At 36.8% G+C, this 21,586-nt stretch overlaps 1 protein-coding gene across 1 annotated transcript in view; it reads left to right on the top strand.

The window, feature by feature from the left end:
* Nucleotides 1–21,586, top strand: part of WDR44 (WD repeat domain 44) — an 81,903-nt gene that overhangs the window by 32,085 nt on the left and 28,232 nt on the right. Inside the window, exons 3-10 of the mRNA XM_077889825.1 lie at nucleotides 3,000–3,074; nucleotides 7,706–8,342; nucleotides 8,839–8,969; nucleotides 10,117–10,212; nucleotides 11,926–12,062; nucleotides 12,872–12,955; nucleotides 16,495–16,601; nucleotides 17,361–17,512. Coding sequence (XP_077745951.1) covers nucleotides 3,000–3,074; nucleotides 7,706–8,342; nucleotides 8,839–8,969; nucleotides 10,117–10,212; nucleotides 11,926–12,062; nucleotides 12,872–12,955; nucleotides 16,495–16,601; nucleotides 17,361–17,512 — 1,419 coding nt within the window. The remainder of the gene's footprint in view (nucleotides 1–2,999; nucleotides 3,075–7,705; nucleotides 8,343–8,838; nucleotides 8,970–10,116; nucleotides 10,213–11,925; nucleotides 12,063–12,871; nucleotides 12,956–16,494; nucleotides 16,602–17,360; nucleotides 17,513–21,586) is intronic.

Below are 21,586 nucleotides of genomic sequence, written 5' to 3'. Positions count from 1 at the left end.
TTTTAAAATGTCACTTTAGGGGCACCTGGCTGCTTCGTCAGAAGAGCATGTGACTCTTGATCTAAAAGTCATGAGTTCGAGCCCCACTTTGGGGGTAGAGATTACTTAAAAAAAAACACAATAAATAAACTTTAAAAAGTAAATAAATAAATACATAAAATTTCACTTTGGTCACTGTTAATAGTTTCCCCTTCCTCACTAGTAAAAACTAGAAGTGACCTGAATTTTTAAAAAACTGACATTTTTAGCTCACTGTTCTTTAGTAGATAATAAGATTTCCCTGAGTGTAGATTACTTTTGTGCAACTTATTTGTGAAAATGATTAGTCTTTTGGATGTGCTTATTAAAATTCAAAAGCTCAAACTGTAGAACTGAATACTCTGGAAAGTACAGGCAGTTCTCTAATATCCAACAGAGATGGAGGGAGACAGTGGTCTGACTTGCTAGAAATTGAATGATCCTACCATACTTCTATTGTTTTAAAGATTTTATTTATTTGAGAGAGAGAGAGAACACACTTGGCGGCAGTGGCAGGCCGGGCAGAGGGAGAGGGAGAAGCAGACACCTACTGAGCAGGAAGCCTGACAGGCCTCTATCTCAGGGCCCTGAGGTCATGACCTGAGCTGAAGGCAAATGGTTAACCAACTAAGCCACCCAGCGCCCCCACCCCCCCCAACATACTACTTAAGGAAGTATATTTCTGGGGTTGTGATAGAAATGGGTTAAAGAAATGGCCTGATGGTGGGAAGCTGGGATTTGGTAGGCCTCGTGCTTTAGTAATGGGGCAGTCCATCTCCAGAAGGAGGTAATAAATGAGTGTCTGAAGTCTGAGTTGGTGTCGTCTGCAGGCATATTCTTGGCTTCCATTGCTTTACCTCCACAGCCTGATCAAGGTGCTAGGGGAAGGACCTGGACCTTTGACATCACTGAGAGAGGATCATAGATGACTATATATGTACTAAATCAAGTTTTACTAAGAAATCTTGATTAATTTCTCTAGAGATTAGATCCTCTGGTAGGTGCCATATCACTCCATCAAACTTGTGACTTAACCACAGTTTACCTTACAGAGCTTGATACCTTTCAAAGGTTCAAAGTCCAGGAGAGTTTTTTTGAAGCCAAATAAAATGAAGTCTAATCACTGCTTGGCAGTTTTGATCAATGTGAGAATGTTAATCTGTGATGATTTTAAGTACTTAATTCAAACAAATTATATTGAGGTAGAGGAATTAGTAGTGTGCATTTTTGCTTAGGTTAACTTAAGGAACATACCCATGGAATTAATGTTGTATAGTACTTCTGATTTTCCTACTAATGAACAGTTATTGGAGGATAATTGGATAAATATACTTAATTCGTAAGATAATTACAGGTGTTTCTCTAATATGCATTAACTGTTCTTAATGACTATCAGCTTTCAAGTATTCTCTCTCCATCTTGTCAAGATTATCTTACTAACTGGTTCTGATTAGAGTTCTTTTTCTTTTAGTTTAAAACCAGGATTTGATTAAAGGATATATAAACTTAAGGTACGTGTATTTACTGAAGAAAAGCCAGAGCCATGCGTTATTCAACATTCATTTAGCAAATAATTACTTTTGCCCAGCACTCTTTAGGTATTAGGTACATAGTGGTAGATGGAACAAAGGCCTTGATCTCATGAAGCTTACATTCTAGTGGGGCAGGGAAGAGACAAAAGAATAAGCAAGTAAATGGTCATTTCAGGTGGTAATAAGTACAATGAAGAAACAAAATATAGATAATGTGATAGAAAGTTAAGCAGGTAAGGCTATTTTAAGGTGGTCAGGGAAGGCTTTTCTGATGTGATAATGCTTGAGTTATCACCCTAAAGATGGTAAAGAGTCATCTGATTGGCCAAAGTGTGAATGTGGGGTTGTGGTGGACAGGGGAAGTGAGAAATATAGATGAGGTCAAAGATGTAGGCCCTCATGGGTTGTGATAGAGTTTGGATTTTACCTGACACTGAAAATTCCATGAAACAGCTTTTCAGCTTGAAGATAACAGAAGTACTACAGAAATTTCTCTAGCACATTAAATCTTTAGCATTATACTGGTCTGGAGTAATTTTATCACAGTACCTGTCATGGTCATATCCTAATACTTGTATAAGTGCTACCCTGATACTTAGATACATCGTTATGTGCCTTAGGTTGCTTATCTGTCAAAAATGGTTATTATGAACCTTCTCTAACTCTGTGATGTGTACCAAAAAATATGAAAAGTTTTTTTCTCAGTATCATTAGTAGCATTCAAATTCCTATTTTTATATAAACATAATGACAATTTAGGATGGAGATGAATACTATGTTTATATTTGCAAATGTGTAATTGTCTTATTTTACTAGAATTTTTTCCCAGCAGAAAATCTGTATCCCTCTCTACCTTCTCTAACCTCCCAAATATATATATATATGTACGTATGTGTATATGAATGTATACGTAGATATATATGTATTTTTGGTGGGTTTAATTTTTTTCATCTATTATTGCGGAACTTTAACTTCTGGTTGTCTTGATTCCTTTCATCTAAAGCATGTAGTATTTTTAAGAAAACTATTCTCTGAATGTGATTTTCTGTATTATGTACTTTTATATTTATGTGTATTTATGGTGCAATACTGTGGGAAAGATAGCAATCCTGATTCAACCCTTTGCTTTAAGTCCTTCATCTTTTTAAGCTATAAAGGTAGTTGGTGGTTTTTATCTTCCTGTACAATTTTTAATATTAAAAAGATGGGCACATTTATGGGGCAATAACCTATTGCTATAGAAATATAGAAAATTGCTGATTCGTAACCTTATGCAAATCACATTATCCCTGTTGGCATAAAATATCTGGGCATCTTTCCATATACAAACATCTAAGCTCTTCATGGACCGCTGCTTTATTAAGGTTATGTTTTCTAATTTGTACCCATCTTAAAAAGAATTTTAAAGAAAAAGTGTCATCATTTGATCTGTTTTTCTTTTTAATATAGGAAACTGAGAACACTGCACACAAAGTTGGAAATGAGTCTCCTGTACAAGAACTGAAACAAGATGTGTCTAAAAAGGTTGGTAAGATACAATGTCAGTATTGGTTTAACAGATGTCATATACATATGGTATATTTAAAGTGGAAAATTTTCTATATTTTTTGTAGTGCAGTATACTTGGTGGATATTCACTAAATGTTCCTTGAATCTTGAATTTGAGATTGAAGACACATCATGCTTTTTAGAGGTCATTTCATAAACACACTAATTGATAATTTTTCCTTGAAACAGTACAAAATTGTTTTGTAATGTATTTTGATTTTTTATGCTTGCATTTTTATTAGAATAAGCTTTAGCTATCTTTTTAAAAGATTTTATTTATTCATGAGAGACAGAGACAGGGAGAGAGAGAGAGGCAGAAACACAGGCAGAGCCCGAAGCAGGACTCGATCCCCAGAACCCAGGATCATGCCCTGAGCACAAAGCAGGTGCTCAACCGCTGAGCCACCCAGGCATCCCTAAGTTGTAGCTATTCTTGAGGTAACTACCAAGAATTAAAGGTATTGAAAGGCTCAGTGCAGCAAATTCTGATGCCTTTAAGAGTTAGAGGTTGCACAAAGTCATTACTGTAATAGTGCCTTTGATACCTTTTAAAAATTTGATTCTTTAAAGCTTCAGAGTTTGGTTTACTAGAAGAAACTGAACACAAGATAAAAATTTTGACAATGAGTAGTTCACAGTATCAGGATAAAAAGGGAGGAGAAAGGATACTATGTGTTCATTCAGTTCTCCTACTTGTGAGTATTTTCTGTACCCCTTGCTCTGTTCTGGCTGGTGGGTTTCCAGAGACCAGCAAAATGACGCATTCTCTATCCTAGAGTTTCTCCATAGTGACACTTTGGGCTGAATAATTTTTCATTCTGGAGGGAAGGAGAGACGTTTCTGTGCATTGTAGGGTATTTAGCTGCATCCCTGGCTTCTACCCACTAGACATCAATAGATTCCTCCCTACTTGCACCCTATCATGACAACTAAAAATATCTTACATACATCACCAAATGTCTGGGGAGGAGTGCTGAGCAAAATCACCCTTGATGAGAATCCATTGTTCTAACCTTATGGAATTTATAATTTTTTAGAAGATTTTATTAATTTGACACAGAAAGAGCATAAGCATGGGGAGTGGGGGAGAGAGAAGCAGGCTCCCCGCTCAGCAGGGAGCCCAGTTCGAGGCTCGATCCCAGGACCCTGGGATCATGATCTGAGCCAAAGGCAGATGCTTAAACAAGTGAGCTGCCCAGGTGCCCCGGAATTTATAAATTTAATGGACTCCATATTTTAAGTGTATTTTATTTTATTTATTAGAGAAGGAGGGAGAAAGAGAGGAGGAGCATAGAGAGAGCAAGAATCTTAAGCAGGCTCCTTGCCCATCATGGAGCCTGTCCTATAACCCTGAGATCATGATCTGAGCCAAAATCAGGAGTCCGATGCTGAACTTACTGATCCACCCAAGTGCCCAGTGAACTCTCTATTTTAATATTGATCATACTTTTTTCCCTCAAAAGGATTTTTTGGGGAGAAATGGTATTATTGTATATCAGCATAAATAAGGGAACAAAAGTAGTAACCAGTTTTTTCTTTTTAAATCAGAATAGCCCATAGTTCACACTGTAACAAATAGCTATCTTAATTTTTCAGCTTTGCTTTCTGGTTCTCACCCATTTGCATGACTTTGTTTTGTTTTGTCTAATAATAGTGTAAATAGAATTCTATATTTTACCTTTTCCTCTTATCATCATTAGTTTTTATTGTATTTCTACAGTTTCAATACTCAGTTTTCATTTGATGTTTCAGTTTTCTATGAAGCAAATATATTACAATGTATCTAGTTATTCTTATTGTTGAAAACTTGAAATGTTTCTATTTTTTCCACTAGTTTTCCTTTTCAAGAATTTTTTCTTAGGATACAAATGGGTAACTAATAGTGGCCAATAAAGGTAATTTTTAAGGAGACTTTAGAAACTGAAAAAATAGTAAACACTATAGAGCAGCTGAGTGAAGCTTAAGACTAGGTCTCACTTTTTAAGTTCTAGTCTTTTCAATTGATTTAAGTATCACATATGAATGATAAAAGCTGTGGGAATATACAGTGCACCAGACAAGACAATCCCTGTCCCCAGTAACTTACGTTTTAGTAGAAGAAATTAGTTAAACACAAAACTGAGTGTAAAATGTGTTTGTATAAACTTACAAACTATAAGGGCAGAAAGGGAGCCTTTACTTTCTGCTTGAAGATAGGAATGGGGAAGACTTAATGGAAGAAGTAACATCTGAGCTGGTTCTTGATGAATGGTTAAGATTTGGACAGGCAAAGATGACAGTTGAAAGGCATAACCAAAGGCATGGAAAAGAGAAATGTGCAGAATGGTTACAAATGACATTAGAGCCCAAAGTTAGGCCCAAACTATGGGAATGCCTCTTATGTTATACTAAAACATCTGGTTTCTATTTTACAGTTACTGGAAAATCAGTGAGTTTTTTGAAGCAGGAAGGTGATGTGAAATGAACAGTTGCTTTAGCCTGTTCATCTCTGTGTTGGTCTTGATTCTCGTTGTTCTCTTCGTCTTTCCCTGTTTGCTACCTTCTAAAACCTGAGGGTTGGGGCGGGGAATACAGGGTTAGGTATTGTAAGTAGGTGCTATGAGGGCATAACAAGAGGGATAAAATATGGGCCTTGTGTTTCAAAAACTAATTATCTGTTATGGGGAAAGTATTTATATAGAGCTAGCCCATATACTACTTTGTGTTTATATTATAATTCACACTATAGTGAATGGTAAGAATGATAGGAGTTCAGTGAAGGGATAAGGGATTGGGGAAGACTTATGATTTTTAAGCTCATTTTAACCCCTTTTCTGGTATTAGCATTTCCATTATGCATAGTGATTATTCCAGACCTTAATAGTCACCTCATGCTCACTGTGCCCACTAGTATCCTGCTTGCTTTCAAAAGCAGATAACCTTGTTTCCTACCACACATAGACATTAAAGACTAAGAAGCCTGAATTTACTCCTTTTCATCTGCTCTCACTTCCCTTACCTGCAGACTTGTTTTCATCTTTTGCCTCTTTTTCAAGTCTGAGAACTTATTTTTTTCCTGTCCAAAGTAGCATGGTATAATATAAAAAAAACACTGGATTTTTGAGAAAAATCTGGATTTCAGTTTTGAACCTTGTAGTTTACTAGTGGTGGAACCTTGGACAAAATTCTTAATGCCTTTACCTCAGATTCTTGTTTTTGTAGGAGGGAGATAATCTAGCTACCTCAAAGCCTGTGCAGAGATTAAATGGAAAATATGTGTACTGGTCTAATACACAATAGTCCTCTTTCCTTTCTTCTCCAGAACTTTATCTAACTCTACCGTTGGCTCCTTCCCCTCAGCTTGTAAAAATGCTGGGTCACTTTCTTGCAGCCTCTTCCATTTATAGCCAAGCTTTTTGAAAACATAGATTGTGCTATCTCTGTGTTGTCACTCTTACTCATTCTTCAACCCACTGGCTTCTGTTATCACTAAGGTATTCAGTGCTCAGTAACCACCTAGTTGACAAAGTAGGTGGACTCTAGTTAATATTCCTCTGGTCAAAGTATGATTAAGACTAGGTCTTAATAGTCTCCCTCTATTAGAGACACACACAGAGAGAGGCAGAGACACAGGCAAAGGGAGAAACAGGCTCCATGCGGGGAGCCTGATGTGGGACTCGATCCCGGGTCTCCAGGATCACACCCTGGGCTGAAGGTAGGCACTAAACCCCTGAGCCACCCAGTGATCCCAATAAATAAAATCTTTAAAAAAAAAAAAAAAAAGAAGTAAACGGGGGGAAAAGGCAAGGTGAGCTGAGCTTTTGAACTCGTGGTTCTGCCATTTCGATGAATAGTGGAGCATTTGGTATAGTTTAAGAATGTTAACCTCTGAGGCACCTGGGTGGCTCAGTGGTTGAGCCTTTGGCTCAGGTCCTGATCCCAGGTCCTGGGATCAAGTCCCGCATTGGGCTCCTTGTGAGGAGTCTGCTTCTCCTTTTGCCTATGTCTCTGCCTCTCTCTCTCTGTGTCTCATGAAAAAATAAATAAAATCTTGAAAAAAAAAAAGGATGTTAATCTCCCTGCATCTCCTAGCTTTTTCTGTCATAGGCTTGAGTTCAGAACTAAACAATTCGAATTCTTGTGCTAGGTGGTTTTAATTCTCAGTTTTGTTAACTAAAGCAGCAGGTTGTTACTGCAACTAACTTGGCATAAATATGTAAATGGACAAGGGTATGAAGAGTCTGAATGTAAATTTAGGTTTGATCTTTTATTTTACGGGGTTGGTTGAACTTTTGTGATTATGCATACTAACAGATTCCCTATTATAATGGTTAGGAGAACAGATTCTGGAACCAAACTCCTGGGATTTTTGCCAGCTTCATCACTTACTCGCTGTGTGTCCTTGGACAAATCACTTGATCCCTCTATGCCTTTGTTCCTTCATTTGTGTAATGATGATATTAAGAGTGCTAACTCATATGGTTATTGTAGAGATTAAAAAATGTAAAGTGCTAAGAACAGTACATTCCCAGGGCACATAGTAAGTACTATGTAAATGATTAGCTGTTACTATGTTCTTGTAAATAGCTTCATTTTTTTAAAAAAAATTCTTTTTAACCTTTCATCAGATTATTGAAAGTATTATTGAGGAGAGTCAGAAAGTACTACAGCTGGAAGATGACTCCTCAGATTCCAAAGGAAAAAGACACTCTGATCAGGCTACTGCCAGTTCTATTGTAGCTGGAACAGATCTTAGCAATATACCTGGACTGTTAGCCATAGATCAAGTACTACAGGAAGATTCCAAAGAAGCAGAAAGTCAGAATGCAATTGAAGAAACTGAATTAGAATCAAAAAGATGTTTTCCTTCTGATGACATCTATGAGAAGTCAGTAGATGAAATCACTAAGTTAACTGAAATAGGTTCAACTGAGCAGCATAATGTGCCTGCAACTGAAACAGAAGTATTGAACAAGGAAGCTGTGGAAGCCAAAGGAAGTGAGGTTCTAGAACCTGTGTCCTCAAACTCTTTATCTACTAAAGATTTTGCTGCCATGGAAGAAGTGGCTCCCGCCAAACCCCCAAGACAGCTTACTCCAGAACCTGACATTGTGGCAAGTACAAAGAAGCCTGTTCCAGCACGCCCTCCCCCTCCAACTAATTTCCCACCTCCTAGACCCCCACCTCCATCTCGACCTGCTCCACCACCAAGAAAAAAGAAAAGTGAATTGGAGTTTGAGGCCCTTAAAACACCTGATCTAGACGGCAAGTATTTAATTGAGAAATAACTTGTGGAGAGATTTTGGAGCTGAAGCTATTTGACTTTTTGGTTTTGTTTCAGTTATGCTATATATAACCATGTTGATGACCATGACCAAGTTATAAAAGTTATTTTAGTAATGAAAAGAGAAAATGTTTACATTGGTAGTAAGTTACATTACTATGTTTGAACATTTTAGTAGACTTCAAATTTTCAAATCTGTTACCATTGGAGACTTAAGATCTGAATTCAAGACATAGATCTCTTCGTGTATAAGTTGTATAGCTTTGAGAAATTGAAATAACTTGTTTGAATCCTGGTTTTGTCATATATAAAATGAGAGTAATAAAACCACTTTCCTCATGGGATTGTTGTAAGAATCAGACAAAGGTTAAAGTGCTTTCAAGCTCTATATAAGGTTCCAAATATAAATACTAGTTATTGCCATTATCATCATCATCATCATCATTATTATTATTATTATCATCATCGTCATTGCAGTTCCCAAAGAGAATATTACATCTGATACTCTCCTAAGTACGAACATGGCTTCAGAGAATACAGTCAAGGATTCTCAACCTTCTCTTGACTTGGCAAGTGCTACCAGTGGAGATAAAATAGTTACTGCCCAGGTTGGTAAATTCATGTTATATTTGACATAGGCTTTAACAACTTTCCACAGCTGGCTGGTTTGTTGCTTGTTGAACCTTCCTTCTTCTCCAGGCAGAATATTTCTTTGTCCTTAAACCTGGCCTTCTTATATCCCCTTTCTAGCTCTGCTACTACATAGCTAGGTGATTCTAACAAACTATTTAATATCTGACTTTCAGATGTCCCTGTGATAAAATGAGGGAACAACCTTCCTTGAAGATGTTTTGTAAGGATGAAATGAGCTATGCCAAGTACATGGCATGCAGTAGGCAATATAAAAAAAGGAAGATGCTGCTATTTGTAATATTATTATAATGTTAATAAGCATCAACTACAGTCTTCATTTACCTGACCTATGGTGGTCAAAATTGAGGACTTTCATTTATAATTTCCTTTACCTGATCATGAAAAAAACATTCATATACTACGTTATATATCCATATGGAGGCAATAGAAAGCACCTGATAGCATGAATTTTACCATAGCCCAATTTCTGGGACTCAAGGCTTACTTGTGTAGTAGCTGTGGTTGGGACAGGTTAGCAGACTGGAAGATATGCCACTTCAATCTTGTCATTGGTGATATGCCACTTCAATCTTGTCATAAAGCTCTAGCTTTAGAGCCCAGACTGGCAGTAGCCTGTCTTTGTAGGGTCCCGGAGCTAAGAATGGTTTTTTCATTTTTAAGGGATTGTAGGGTGAAAAAAAAGAATACATGATAGACATTACATGTGAAACAGAAAGCCTAAAATATTTACTATCTGGCTCTTTATAGAAAAAGTTTGCCAATCCCTGCCTTCGAGATAAGCACAAGTATAGTCCTGATTAATGTCAGTCTTAGTGCTGGCATTCTGGTAGTAGAGAACTGCTTTTGGGTCAGGTTCAAATAGAACATTTATTTGCTTTCAAATACTAAGACATTATTTCATGGGCAGCAGTGGTTTTGATACTTAGTGTTTTTCAGCATGCTGGGAATAATAAAAGACTGAAATGGAGTGTTTCATTTAAATTTTCAGTAGGCTCCATTATGTGAATTATGGAATTCTTTAGAACTGTGTGTGGTAATGAATAATTGAGTGTTTATAAAAATCGACTCAGTCACTTTCTGTTTATAAAATTGTAATTTTAGGAAAATGGAAAAGCACCTGATGGGCAGACTGTAGCAGGTGAGGTGATGGGCCCTCAGAGACCTAGATCCAACTCTGGAAGAGAGCTTACTGATGAGGTATAATTAGATTTTATTTTTGTTCTTAAAAACATAAAATATAAAAATCATAATGAGAAGATGAAAAAATTCTCAAGATGAATGGTAGTGATGGTTGCACAGCATTGTTAATGTGCTTAATACCACTGCATATACAACTAAAAATATTTTACCATGATTTTAAAAAAATTTAAAGTTTATCGCTGTTAGGCAAAAAAATGTAGAAGAAAAAAATGAAAATTGATGATTTTCTTAGTTTTTAGCAACATTTTTATTGTTTTATCTATTTTTTAAAATATTTTATTTATTTATTCATGAGAGATACAGAGAGAAGCAGAGACACAGGCAGAGGGAGAAGCAGGCTCCCTGCGGGGAGCCTGATGTGGGACTCAATCCTGGAACCCCAGAATCATGCCCTGAGCCAAAGGCAGATGCTCAACTGCTGAGCCACCCAGGTGTCCCTGTTTTATCTATTTTTAAGTAAACTCTACACCCAGCATGGAGCTCAAACTCACAACCCCAAGATTAAGAGTCCCATGCTCTACTGGCTAAGCCAGCCAGCCACCCCAGATTTTTTTTTTAATATTCTGGAGTTTGCAACTCTAACTTAAACTTACCTTTTTATACCATTACGTGGTATTGAAAACAAGGTCCAAATTTAATAGAAGGTAGGCTTAAAAAGAACTTGATGTTCTTTTTATATGTTATATGTTTTTATACTTGCTAAGTGATGCACAGTATACAGACTAAGTGCTTACTTCTTACCATTAAAATTTAGTATACATCGATTGGCCAGTTTACTCCAAATAAAGTTTTGATGCAAAAATCTTATTTTTCATGTCTTTTTTTCTTTCTTTTTCTTTTTTAAAGATTTTTTTATTTTTAAGTAATCTCACCCAGTATGGTGCTCAGACTCAACCCCAAGACCAAGGGGCACATGCTTCACCAACTGAGCCAGCCAGGTGCCCCAGTTTTCATTTCTTTTAAGCAATATATTTTTAAAAATTATTATACTTTGGAAAACAGTATGGCAGTTCCTCAAAATATTAGACATTGAATTACCATGACCCAGCAATTCCACTCCTTTGTATCTATGTATATACCAAATAGAAATGAAAATATATGTCCACACAAAAAATGTACACAAGTATTCATAATAACCAAAGTGTGGAAATAACACAAACATTCATCACCCATGAATGGATAAATAAAATATGGTATATCCAAACCACATGGATTGTTTTTTTGGAAATTAAAAGGAATGAAATTCTGACACATGCTGCAGTATGGATGAACCTTGAAAACATGGTGCTAAGTGAAAGAAGCCAGTCACAAAAGACAAACATACAAGATGATTTGATTTATATGAAATGTCTGGAATAGGCAAACCATAGAGACAAAAAGTAGATTAGTCATTGCCAGGGGATGAGAGGATGAGAGGAGAGGAAAATGAGGTATGGCATTTAATGGATATGGAGTTTCTTTTTGAGGTAGTGGAAATGTTCTAAACTTAAAGGTAATCGTTGCACAACTCTGAATTTACTCGAAATCATTGAATTATACACTTTAAATGAGTGCATTTTTCAGTGTATGAATTGTATCTCACTAAAGTTAAAAATTATTGTACACAGTACTAAATATATCTAGAAAGTCCTTAGCTTAATTGAGAATTTTGCAGACTCAAAAAGATAATTAAATTATAGGTCCTCTTGGTGTTATTTTTATTTATCTCAGGAAATTTTAGCCAGTGTCATGATTAAGAACCTAGATACTGGAGAAGAAATACCTTTGAGTCTTGCAGAAGAGAAACTGCCAACAGGTATTAATCCTCTCACTCTACACATCATGAGAAGGACTAAGGAATATGTAAGGTATGGCCTATTGTTATTATTTATCATTTGTAATATTTCAGAGTGGTGAAGATTTCTGTGTTTATGAACTATAGCAGTCCCTAATTTGATTTCATGCAGTCTTCTTTTTTAAAATTTGGATTTAAGAGTTAATATATGAATTCTTCAATATTGTTCTCTCTTAAGACCATAAAGTTACTTGAGGAAAATAGAATATCTCTTGAATCTCATAGTATTTTGTTTCACTTTTAAAATGATTTATATAATACTAGAGACATTATTGAAACATATTGAGGGTAAAAAGCCATGTGGAATGAAGACCTGGTTTTCTAAAACCTGGCTTTAAGTACTACAAATTTTATAAGTAATTGTATTATCTTTGTAGGCTAGAAAATGACTTTACAGTGCGATGATTGACTTTGAGATGTATGTAGATCAAAGAAGTGATTATTATTGAAAGTAGTTCTTGATAAAGTGTAATACATGATGTGCCTGAAAAGCAAAGAGGAAGTTAATTTGTCATTTCTGTGCAGCATGTTTTGTCCAGCAAGAAGCCTTGTTGGTAGTAGGTTTTCCATAAGTTCCTAAATTGCTTTCACTTGCATTTTGTACATTATACCATGCTTAAAGATTCTATTCTTTGACCTTTCACTTCTTACAGTCTCAGGATCATTATTAAAATTAAACTTCTATAAAGTATGTTAACATAGTTTTTTTCTTATTCTGAGTACCTGAGTATATAGTAAATATATAGTAAATATACATAGAGATTGTTGAGAGGTGTAGGGGGAAATGGCTTCTTTTAAAATGACTTCTTCCCCCTCTTGTAGTAATGACGCAGCACAGTCAGATGATGAAGAGAAGTTACAATCTCAGACAACAGATACTGATGGTGGAAGGTTAAAACAGAAAACGTGAGTTACAGTACATTCCTTTTCTTTATTTCAAGCTTTTATTTAAAAAAATAAGAGAATTAAAAAAAAAAATAAGAGAATTGCCATACTATTTTAAGTCTGTGCTCTATCTAGTTTATATGTCCATCTACCACCACCATTTCCTGTTCCCAGGAACAGGAGTTGCTTGAGGCTGTATTGGTGGTCATTTTTATAGCATTTGACAAATAGTAAATGATCAATAAATTTTGCATCATGCCTGTATTATTTTTCTGATGGTAGGGACCAGAAATGTTAGTAGAACATGATTATTCTTGACGTTGCTTTCAAATCCAACTAAACAATTTTCCATACTACTCCAGTTCATGGTAAATTTCCTTTTCTCAATTTCAGTGACACCTACAGTCTACATAAATTACATTTTACCTTTATTTTATGTTATCTTAATGTGTTTTCTGATTTTTTAAAGATTTTATTTATTTGAGAGACAAACAGCACAAGCAGGGGGAGAGGCAGAAGGAGAGGGAGAAGCAGACTCCCCTGCTGAGCAGAGTGCCTCACACAGGGCCCTATCCCAGGACCCTGGGATCATGACCTGAGCCAAAGGCAGATGAGTCTAAGGCCCCAAAGCAAATTCTTCACTATAGTCTGATCTTTCCTTAGTATGGGAAGTGTATCAAAGAAAGCATTGAGAACTCTCAGAAAAGATTTACCCACAATGCACGTAACAACCCAGGCACCTCTTATATTAATTTTTAAAATGGTTTATCATCTGTGTTTTTTTATTATCAAAACTTATACAAGGATGCCTGGACTGGTTGGAGCATGCAACTCTTGATCTCAGGGTTGTGAGTTTAAGCCCCATCTTAGGTATAAAGATTCCTTTAACAACAAGAACAAAAAAACTAATACAGAAATATGGAAAATGAAAGTCTCCTCATCCAGAAATAACCAATGTTAATAATTAGGTGTATTCTGCCTAGAATTTTTTCCCTCACAAAAGCAGGATTAATACTGCGCCTATAGTTTATTGGCTTGCTTTATTTGCCTTTTTTTCAAAAGTAAGCTCCATGTTCAGCATGGAGATCAAGAGTCACATGTTCTGCTGACTGAGCTAGCCAGGTGCCCTTGTCAGCTGGCTTTTTAAAAATATCTGATTTGTAAAAAAAAAAAAAAATATCTGATTTGTAATGAACATCTCTTTATATCAGTACCAATAATAAATATATTGTAGCCTTTCTATCAGCCAGATATGGGAATTCAGTGCTGCAGATACAATAGTTAGGACAAATGTAGTCCCTGCCTTCCTAGAGCTCCCAGTTAAGTAGGAGAAACATAAATCTAACTACATTTGTAGTAATTGCAATAAAAGAAATGTATGGGGTACTGTGGGAGTAGAAAACAGGAAAATCTGCTCTAAAGAGTCAAGGAGGGGAGAACCTGGCTGGCTCAGTTGGTGAAGCATCTGCCTTCAACTCAGGTCATAATCCCAGGTTCTGGGATCAAGCCCTGTGTGGGGTACTCTTCTTCTTTCTCCCTCTCCCTCTGCAGCTTTCCCTGCTTGTGCTCTTGTGCTTTCTTTCCCCCGACCACTGCCCTCTCTTCTCTCTCTCAAATAAATCATTAAGAAAAAAAAAAAGATTTGAGGGCTTTTTTTGAGAAGTAACTGTTTGGTCCAAGACCTAAAAGATGAGTAGAAATTAACCATGGGAGGAATGTTCCAGGCAGAAATAACATGGCATTGGCCCCAAGATGAGTAAGAGCTTGGTACATTTGAAGAACTGAGGTTTGCCTCATTTATTTTATTGCATTCCATTGTAAGAATATACCAGCACCTATTCATTCCTCTGTTGATGAAAACTCAGTTTTTCTCTACTTTTTATGCCTTTTTTCCCTACTTTTTATGTTTTGTAAATAATGTGGCAGTGAACATCTTTCTATATATGGCTTAGCAACTCTTTCAAATACTACCCTTTAACATCATGAGTTCCATGAATTGGTAAAAATTGCCTCCTGTAAATTTTGTTTTGGTTTTAAATATCATTTATGTACTGTGTTTTATTTTTTATGATCTTAATATATGAAATTTGAGACAGATTACTTAAAAAGCAATAAATAAGTCCTGTTTATGGACAGTTGAAGTGCATACTTGTATTACATTGTGTTTGGGAATACTTCCTGGGAAAGCTCAGCCTAACTGTATTGCATGCAAATACCCAAACTGAAAGAGAAGAGACAAAAGGCCATCATAGGGTACCAAACATTTTATTCTGTAAGTAAATATCCCTTTATAGTTTCTTTCTTTCTTTTTTTAAGATTTTATTTACTTGAGAGAAAGAGATTTAGTGAACCTGAGCAGGGATGTGGCAGAGGAAGAGGGAAAAGGAGACTCCTGCTGAGCAGGGAACCCAACTCAGGGCTCCATCCCAGGACTCTAGGATCATGACCTGGGCTGAAGGCAGATTCTTAAACGACTGAGTCATTCAGGTGCCCCCTCCTTATAGTTTGCTTCTTTTTTAAGATTTTATTTTTAAGTAATCTCTATACCCAACATGGGGCTCAAACTCAGAACTTCTAGATCAAGAGTCCACATGTTCTTCTGACTGAGCCAACCAGGCACCCCTATAGTTTTTATATTGGCAAAATGTTTTTTTAAGGATTACTTTTTTATAAGAGTTCTTTATTTATTTTAGGAGGAGAGAGAAAGAGAGCATGAGTGCAAACAGGGGGACGGGAGGGGTAGACCCCCTGATGAGCTCAAGAGCCCAATGTGGGACTCAGTATCATGACCCAAGATCATGACCTGAGCCAAAAGCAAGATTCAGACATTCAACCAACTGAGCCACCCAGGTGTCCCAAGGATTGCTCTTTAAAGTAGTCTTCTCAAAGACATTCTCACTGTAGATTAATAGCTCCACCTCAGACCCTCTAAATCATATGATCTGCAGGTGGGTCTCAGGTTCATGCACTTTAAACACTCCCCTCCCACCCCATCCCTGCCAATTTATTATTCACCATTGAAAACCAATGCTTGAGGGGCACCTGGGTGACTCAGTCAGTTAAGCACCTGCCTTCGGTTCAAGTCATGATCTCGGGGTTTTGAGATCAAGCCCCTTGTCGGGCTCTGTATTGGGCAAGGAGCCTGCTTGGGATTCTCTCTCTCCCTCTCCCTGTGCCCATCCCCTACCCCTGCTTGAGCTCGCTCACTTGCTCTCTCCCTCAAAAACAAAGAAAGAAAACAAATACTCCAGAGTATATGATACTGTCCATTATAATACACTAATCACAGCTGATGAGATTATTTGTTAGTTGTTGAGTTTTTATAGTTAGTTAATAAATAATTTTGGTTTGGGGGGGCACCTGGATGGCTCAGTCAGTTAAGAGTCTAACTTCAGCTCAGGTCAGTCTTAGGGTCCTGGGACTGGACAGGGACTGAGCAGACTCAGCAGGGAGTCTGCTTCTCCATCTTCCTCTGCCCCTCCCCTACTCATGTCCTTGCTCTGTCTCAAATAGGTAATATCTTAAAAATAATTTTGTTTTTTTTTTGCATTTTTGCTAAGGACTCAATTGAAGAAGTTCTTAGGAAAATCAGTAAAGAGAGCAAAGCACCTTGCAGAGGAATATGGTGAGCGTGCTGTGAATAAAGTTAAAAGTGTTAGAGATGAAGGTAAGTGAAATAGAACATTGCAAATGAATATTTAATTGATTTGTAATCATTCAAATACTTTATAATTTATAAGAAGCATTCTGTTTTATTGAAAGTAAGGAGCCTTTTAGCAAACATCTTAGCACTTCAATATATCATGGTACTGTAGGTATCAGTTAATTTTATGAGAGGAAGAAAAATAAATTTGTTCATCTTAAACATGAATTTTTACATATTCTATAACTATGACAACCTGGAAGCGATGAGTATTCATTGATCAGTTTGTAAGCTAGTTTTGTAAGGCTGTTTCATTTTTATGAATATTTTCAAAATTAGGAATATATTCTAAATTTGCTCAGATCTTAACTTCCTATGCCTTTGTGGGAATTGTACTCATTTATTTTTTTTTAATAAGCACTAATACAGTAGTTATTTTGTGCCAGACACTGTTCTAAGCACTTGGACCAGTATTTACTCATTTAACCTTCATAAAAACCTTATGAGGTAAGTACTGTTATTATCTTCATTTTATAGATGAGAAAACCAAGGCACAAAAGGTCCAGTGCTTTGGCTATGGTCACATAGACAAATAAATGGCAGAGCTGGATTTGGACCCAGACAGTCTGGCACCAGATCACATGTTCTTAACCAATATGCTATTTGGTGTAATAGATACTGCTTTTCCATTTAATGAATTTTCTTGGTGAAGAGTAGATATGAACATATGATAGCTATGTCTACATTAGCTAGTGATTATTTCTATATTGCTTTTCTATTCAGTGTTTCATACTGATCAAGATGATCCTTCATCAAGTGATGATGAAGGAATGCCATATACAAGACCAGTCAAATTCAAAGCAGCACATGGTTTCAAAGGACCTTATGATTTTGATCAGATCAAAGTGGTACAAGATCTTAGTGGTGAGCATATGGTAAGCAACCTTTATTTTTTTCAGGATTGACTCTGTTTTCATTGAGAGAAGTATATTGGCTTCTATAAAGCCAATCTCTTAGGTATATAATTTTGCTAACCTGACTCAAGAAGAGTAAATTAAAAAAAAAAAAAGAAGAGTAAATTAATACTAATAATGATTTATTGCCTAGGTAATACAGTCTATTTCTGGATTATTTAAGAACTGAAAGGTTTTTTGTTTTGTTTTGTTTTTAATTTTAGTTCATTAACATACAGTACAATATTGGTTTCAGGAATAAGAGTTAAGTGATTCATCACTTACGTACAACACCCAGTGCTCATGACAGCAAGTTCCTTCTTATTACTCATTAGCCATCTAGCCTATCCCCCACCCACCTCCCTCCATCAACCTTCAATTTGTTCTCTATTCAAAGTCTTACAGTTTGGGATACCTGGGTGGGTCAGTCAGTTGAGCATCTGACTCTTGATTTCAACTCAGGTCATGATCTCGGGGGTTTTGGATTGTGTTTGGGCTTTGCACTCAGCAGGGACTCTGCTTGAGATTGTATTTTTCTCTCCCTCAGCCCCTCCCTCCACTCATGTGTGTTTTCTCTCTCTCTCTCTCTCTCTCTCAAATGAATGGATAAATCCTTTAAAAAAAATCTCTTATGCTTTGTTTCCCTCTCCTTCCCCCCCCCACTTCCCATATGTTCATCTGTTTTGGTTTTTATTTTTATTTTTTTATTTTTTATTTTTTATTTTTTTTAAATTTATTTATTCATGAGAGACACAGAGAGAGAGAGGCAGGGACACAGGCAGAGGGAGAAGCAGGCTTCATGCAGGGAGCCTGAGCCTGACATGGGACTTGATCCAGGGTCTCCAGGATCACACCCTGGCCTGAAGGCGGCGCTAAACCGCTGAGCCACCAGGGCTGCCTTGTTTTGGTTTTTAAATTCCATGTATGAGTGAAATCATATTGGTATTTGTTTTTCTCAAATTGGCTTAATTTTCCTTAGCATTATACATTCTAGCTCCATCCATGTGATTGCAAATGGCAAGATTTCATGCTTTTTGATCACTGGGTAGTATCCCATTGTGTGTGTGTGTGTATATATATATATATATATGTGTATATATATATGTGTATACACACCACATCTTTTTTTAAAAGATTTTATTTATTCATGAGAGACACAGAGAGAGAGAGAGAGAGAGAGAGGGGCAGAGACACAGGCAGAGGGAGAAGCAGGCTCCTTGCAGGGAGCCCAACGTGGGACCCGATCCCGGGTCTCCAGGATCAGGCCCTGGGCTGAAGGTGGCGCTAAACCACTGAACCACCTGGGCTGCCCTATACCACATCTTCTTTATTCATCATTCAGCAGTCAATGAACATTTGGGATCTCTCTGTAGTTTGGCTATTATTGATAATGCTATAAACATCAGGGTTCATGTACCCCTTTGAATCTCAATTTTTGGATCCTTTGGGTAAATACTTAGTAATGGAATTGCTGGATCATAGGGTAGTTCTATTTTTAGGTTTTTGAGAAACCATTCTCCAGAGTGGCTTCACCAGTTTACATTGCCACCAGCAGTGCAAGAGGGTTCCCTTTCTCTGCATCCCTGCCAACACCTGTTGTTTCTTGTGTTGTTAATTTTAGCCATTCTGACAGTTGTGAGGTGATATGTCATCATGGTTTTGATTTGTATTTCCCTGATAATGAGTGATATTGAGCATCTTATCATGAGTCTGTTATCCATCTGGATATCTTTGTAAAAATGTCTATTCATGTCTTTTGCCCATTTCTTAACTGTGTTATTTGCTTTTTTTGGGTGTTGAGTTTGATAAGTTCTTTATATATTTTGGATACTATCCCTTTATCAGATACTTCATTTGCAAATATCAAGAAGTGAAAGTTTTTGAATTTTTGTAAATTTTATTTATTTGAGAGAGAAAAAGCCTGATCACAGGAAGGGGAACAGAGAGAGAGAGACAGACAGACAAACAAGCAGACTCCCTGCTGAGCCAGGAGCCTGACATGGGGCTTAATCCCAGAACCCTGGGATCATGACTTGAGCCTAAGTCAGACTCCTAACTGACTGAGCCACCCAGGCATCCCTCAAGAAGTGAAAGTTATTGAATAAGTAAACTCTAGGCCTGTATCATTAAGAAAGCTGTGTAAAGGTACCAAACTTTAAAGCAGTTAAATTTACAGGGTGGTCTGTGTCTTTAGAAGACATTTAAAATGCTTCCTGGGCATATTTTTAAGATATTTTATTTTATTTATTTATTTTTTTTGAGAGAAAGAGCAAGCAGCAGAAGGAGCAGAATAAGAAGGAGAAGCAGACTCTGCTGAGTACTGAGCTCGATGTGGGGCTTGAACTCACTATCCAGAGTCATGACCTGAGCCAAAATAAAAGAGTTTTATGCTTAACCAACTGCCCCTCCCTGAGTGTATTTTAAATAATTAACACAAATATTGCAGTAGGTCAGTGTATTTTGTCAAATGGCAGCTAAAACCAGGGAAGACAGGTACATGTTTTCTACCAGAGTTAAAATGTACCACAGTAGTTATAAAGTGCACAAGTGATATTGTAGGTTACCCCTTGAAAAGGCTAGGAACACAGGGAAGGTGGTAATAAACTCCTAGATTGGACAGATGATGCTATGAGTTTTTGATCAGGGAATCTGTGTCTATTTAGATTTTATTTTATTTTATTTATTTATTCTTAAAAATATTTTATTTATTTAGATTTTAAATCCAAAATTTGGCTTAACTAGAAGGAAACAACTGTAAACATATTAGATGGCAGCCAGATTAGAATTTAGACTTTGGTGCTTATGATCTCCACATAAAATATTTGATTCTGATAACTTCCTTGAGGAATTTCCTTGTACTGTTTTTTTTAATAGAATAATTTTTTATTGGTGTTCAATTTACCAACATACAGAATAACACCCAGTGCTCATCCCGTCAAGTGGCCCCCTCAGTGCCCGTCACCCACTCACCCTTGTACTGTTTTGATTCACTTTCATTATTTCCAGTTTTAAGTAAAGTCTCATTTTAGTAGGCTCCCAATAACAAATTTCTTAATATACTGGAATTTTGTGGAAATGAATGTTATTTCAGTAAATGAGCTGTTGCCTCTAACTTGGATAATCTTTTTTTAAGTTTATTTATTTTTAGGTAATCTCTACACCCAACATAGGGCTCAAACTCATGACCTGGAGACCAAGAGTTGCATGGTCTCCCAAATAAGTAGGCACCCCATAACTTGGATAATCTTTTTGATCTGCATAGATATGTGTTATAATACAATAGTAGTTTTAACAGTATTTGTTGTAATAGCATTTGGGTTTTCCAATTTAAGGGTTCACGTTCTTTAATCACCCCACCCCCACCCCCCAACACATACATACGTCCCTTTGTTAGCAGTATCTGGGAATTCTTTTTTTTAATATTTTATTTATTTGAGAGAGAGCAAGCATGAGTAGCGGGGAGGGGCAGAAGGAGAGGGACAAGCAGACTCTCTGCTGAGCAGGAGCCTGACTTGGGGCTCATCCTAGGACCCCAGGATCACGATCTGAGCTGAAGGCAGGTGTTTGACTGAGCCACCCAGGTGCCCAGTATCTGGGAATTCTGACCATATACTGTGAAACATTGTTTCTAGGGAGAAAAAAAACAGGATGAGACCACATGATTCCAACACTTTATAAATGCCCAATGCAATGAAAGTCACTGCTAATGTGAACTTATATTTCCCTCAGCCCTGATCAAGAGTATCAGTGGTATCCTGAGGGCTCTGTCTCCTCTGATGCCACTCCCCCTTATGTTCAGCTAGGAGACTGAGATTTTATTTGTGTTTTTACAATGATTTCTGGCCATCTTGGAACTCCATTTCCTTTAATTTGTAGACAAGGCTTGTGCTTTGACCTTGTTAATTTAGATTATGGTAAAATGCTGCTTTCTTATTCTGCCTTTCTCCTAAAAGTTCCTCTTTGTGCTGTTGCATCATTGAACTGTTGGCCTCAGGTCGTATCAGAATGTGAGCATTATCTTAGGATGTATAATTTGGAATAATTCTTTACTTTGGC

Source organism: Canis aureus, chromosome X, assembly GCF_053574225.1.
Source record: "Canis aureus isolate CA01 chromosome X, VMU_Caureus_v.1.0, whole genome shotgun sequence".
In the NCBI taxonomy this organism is placed as follows: domain Eukaryota; kingdom Metazoa; phylum Chordata; class Mammalia; order Carnivora; family Canidae; genus Canis; species Canis aureus.
This window is presented reverse-complemented; position numbering and strand designations above follow the sequence as displayed.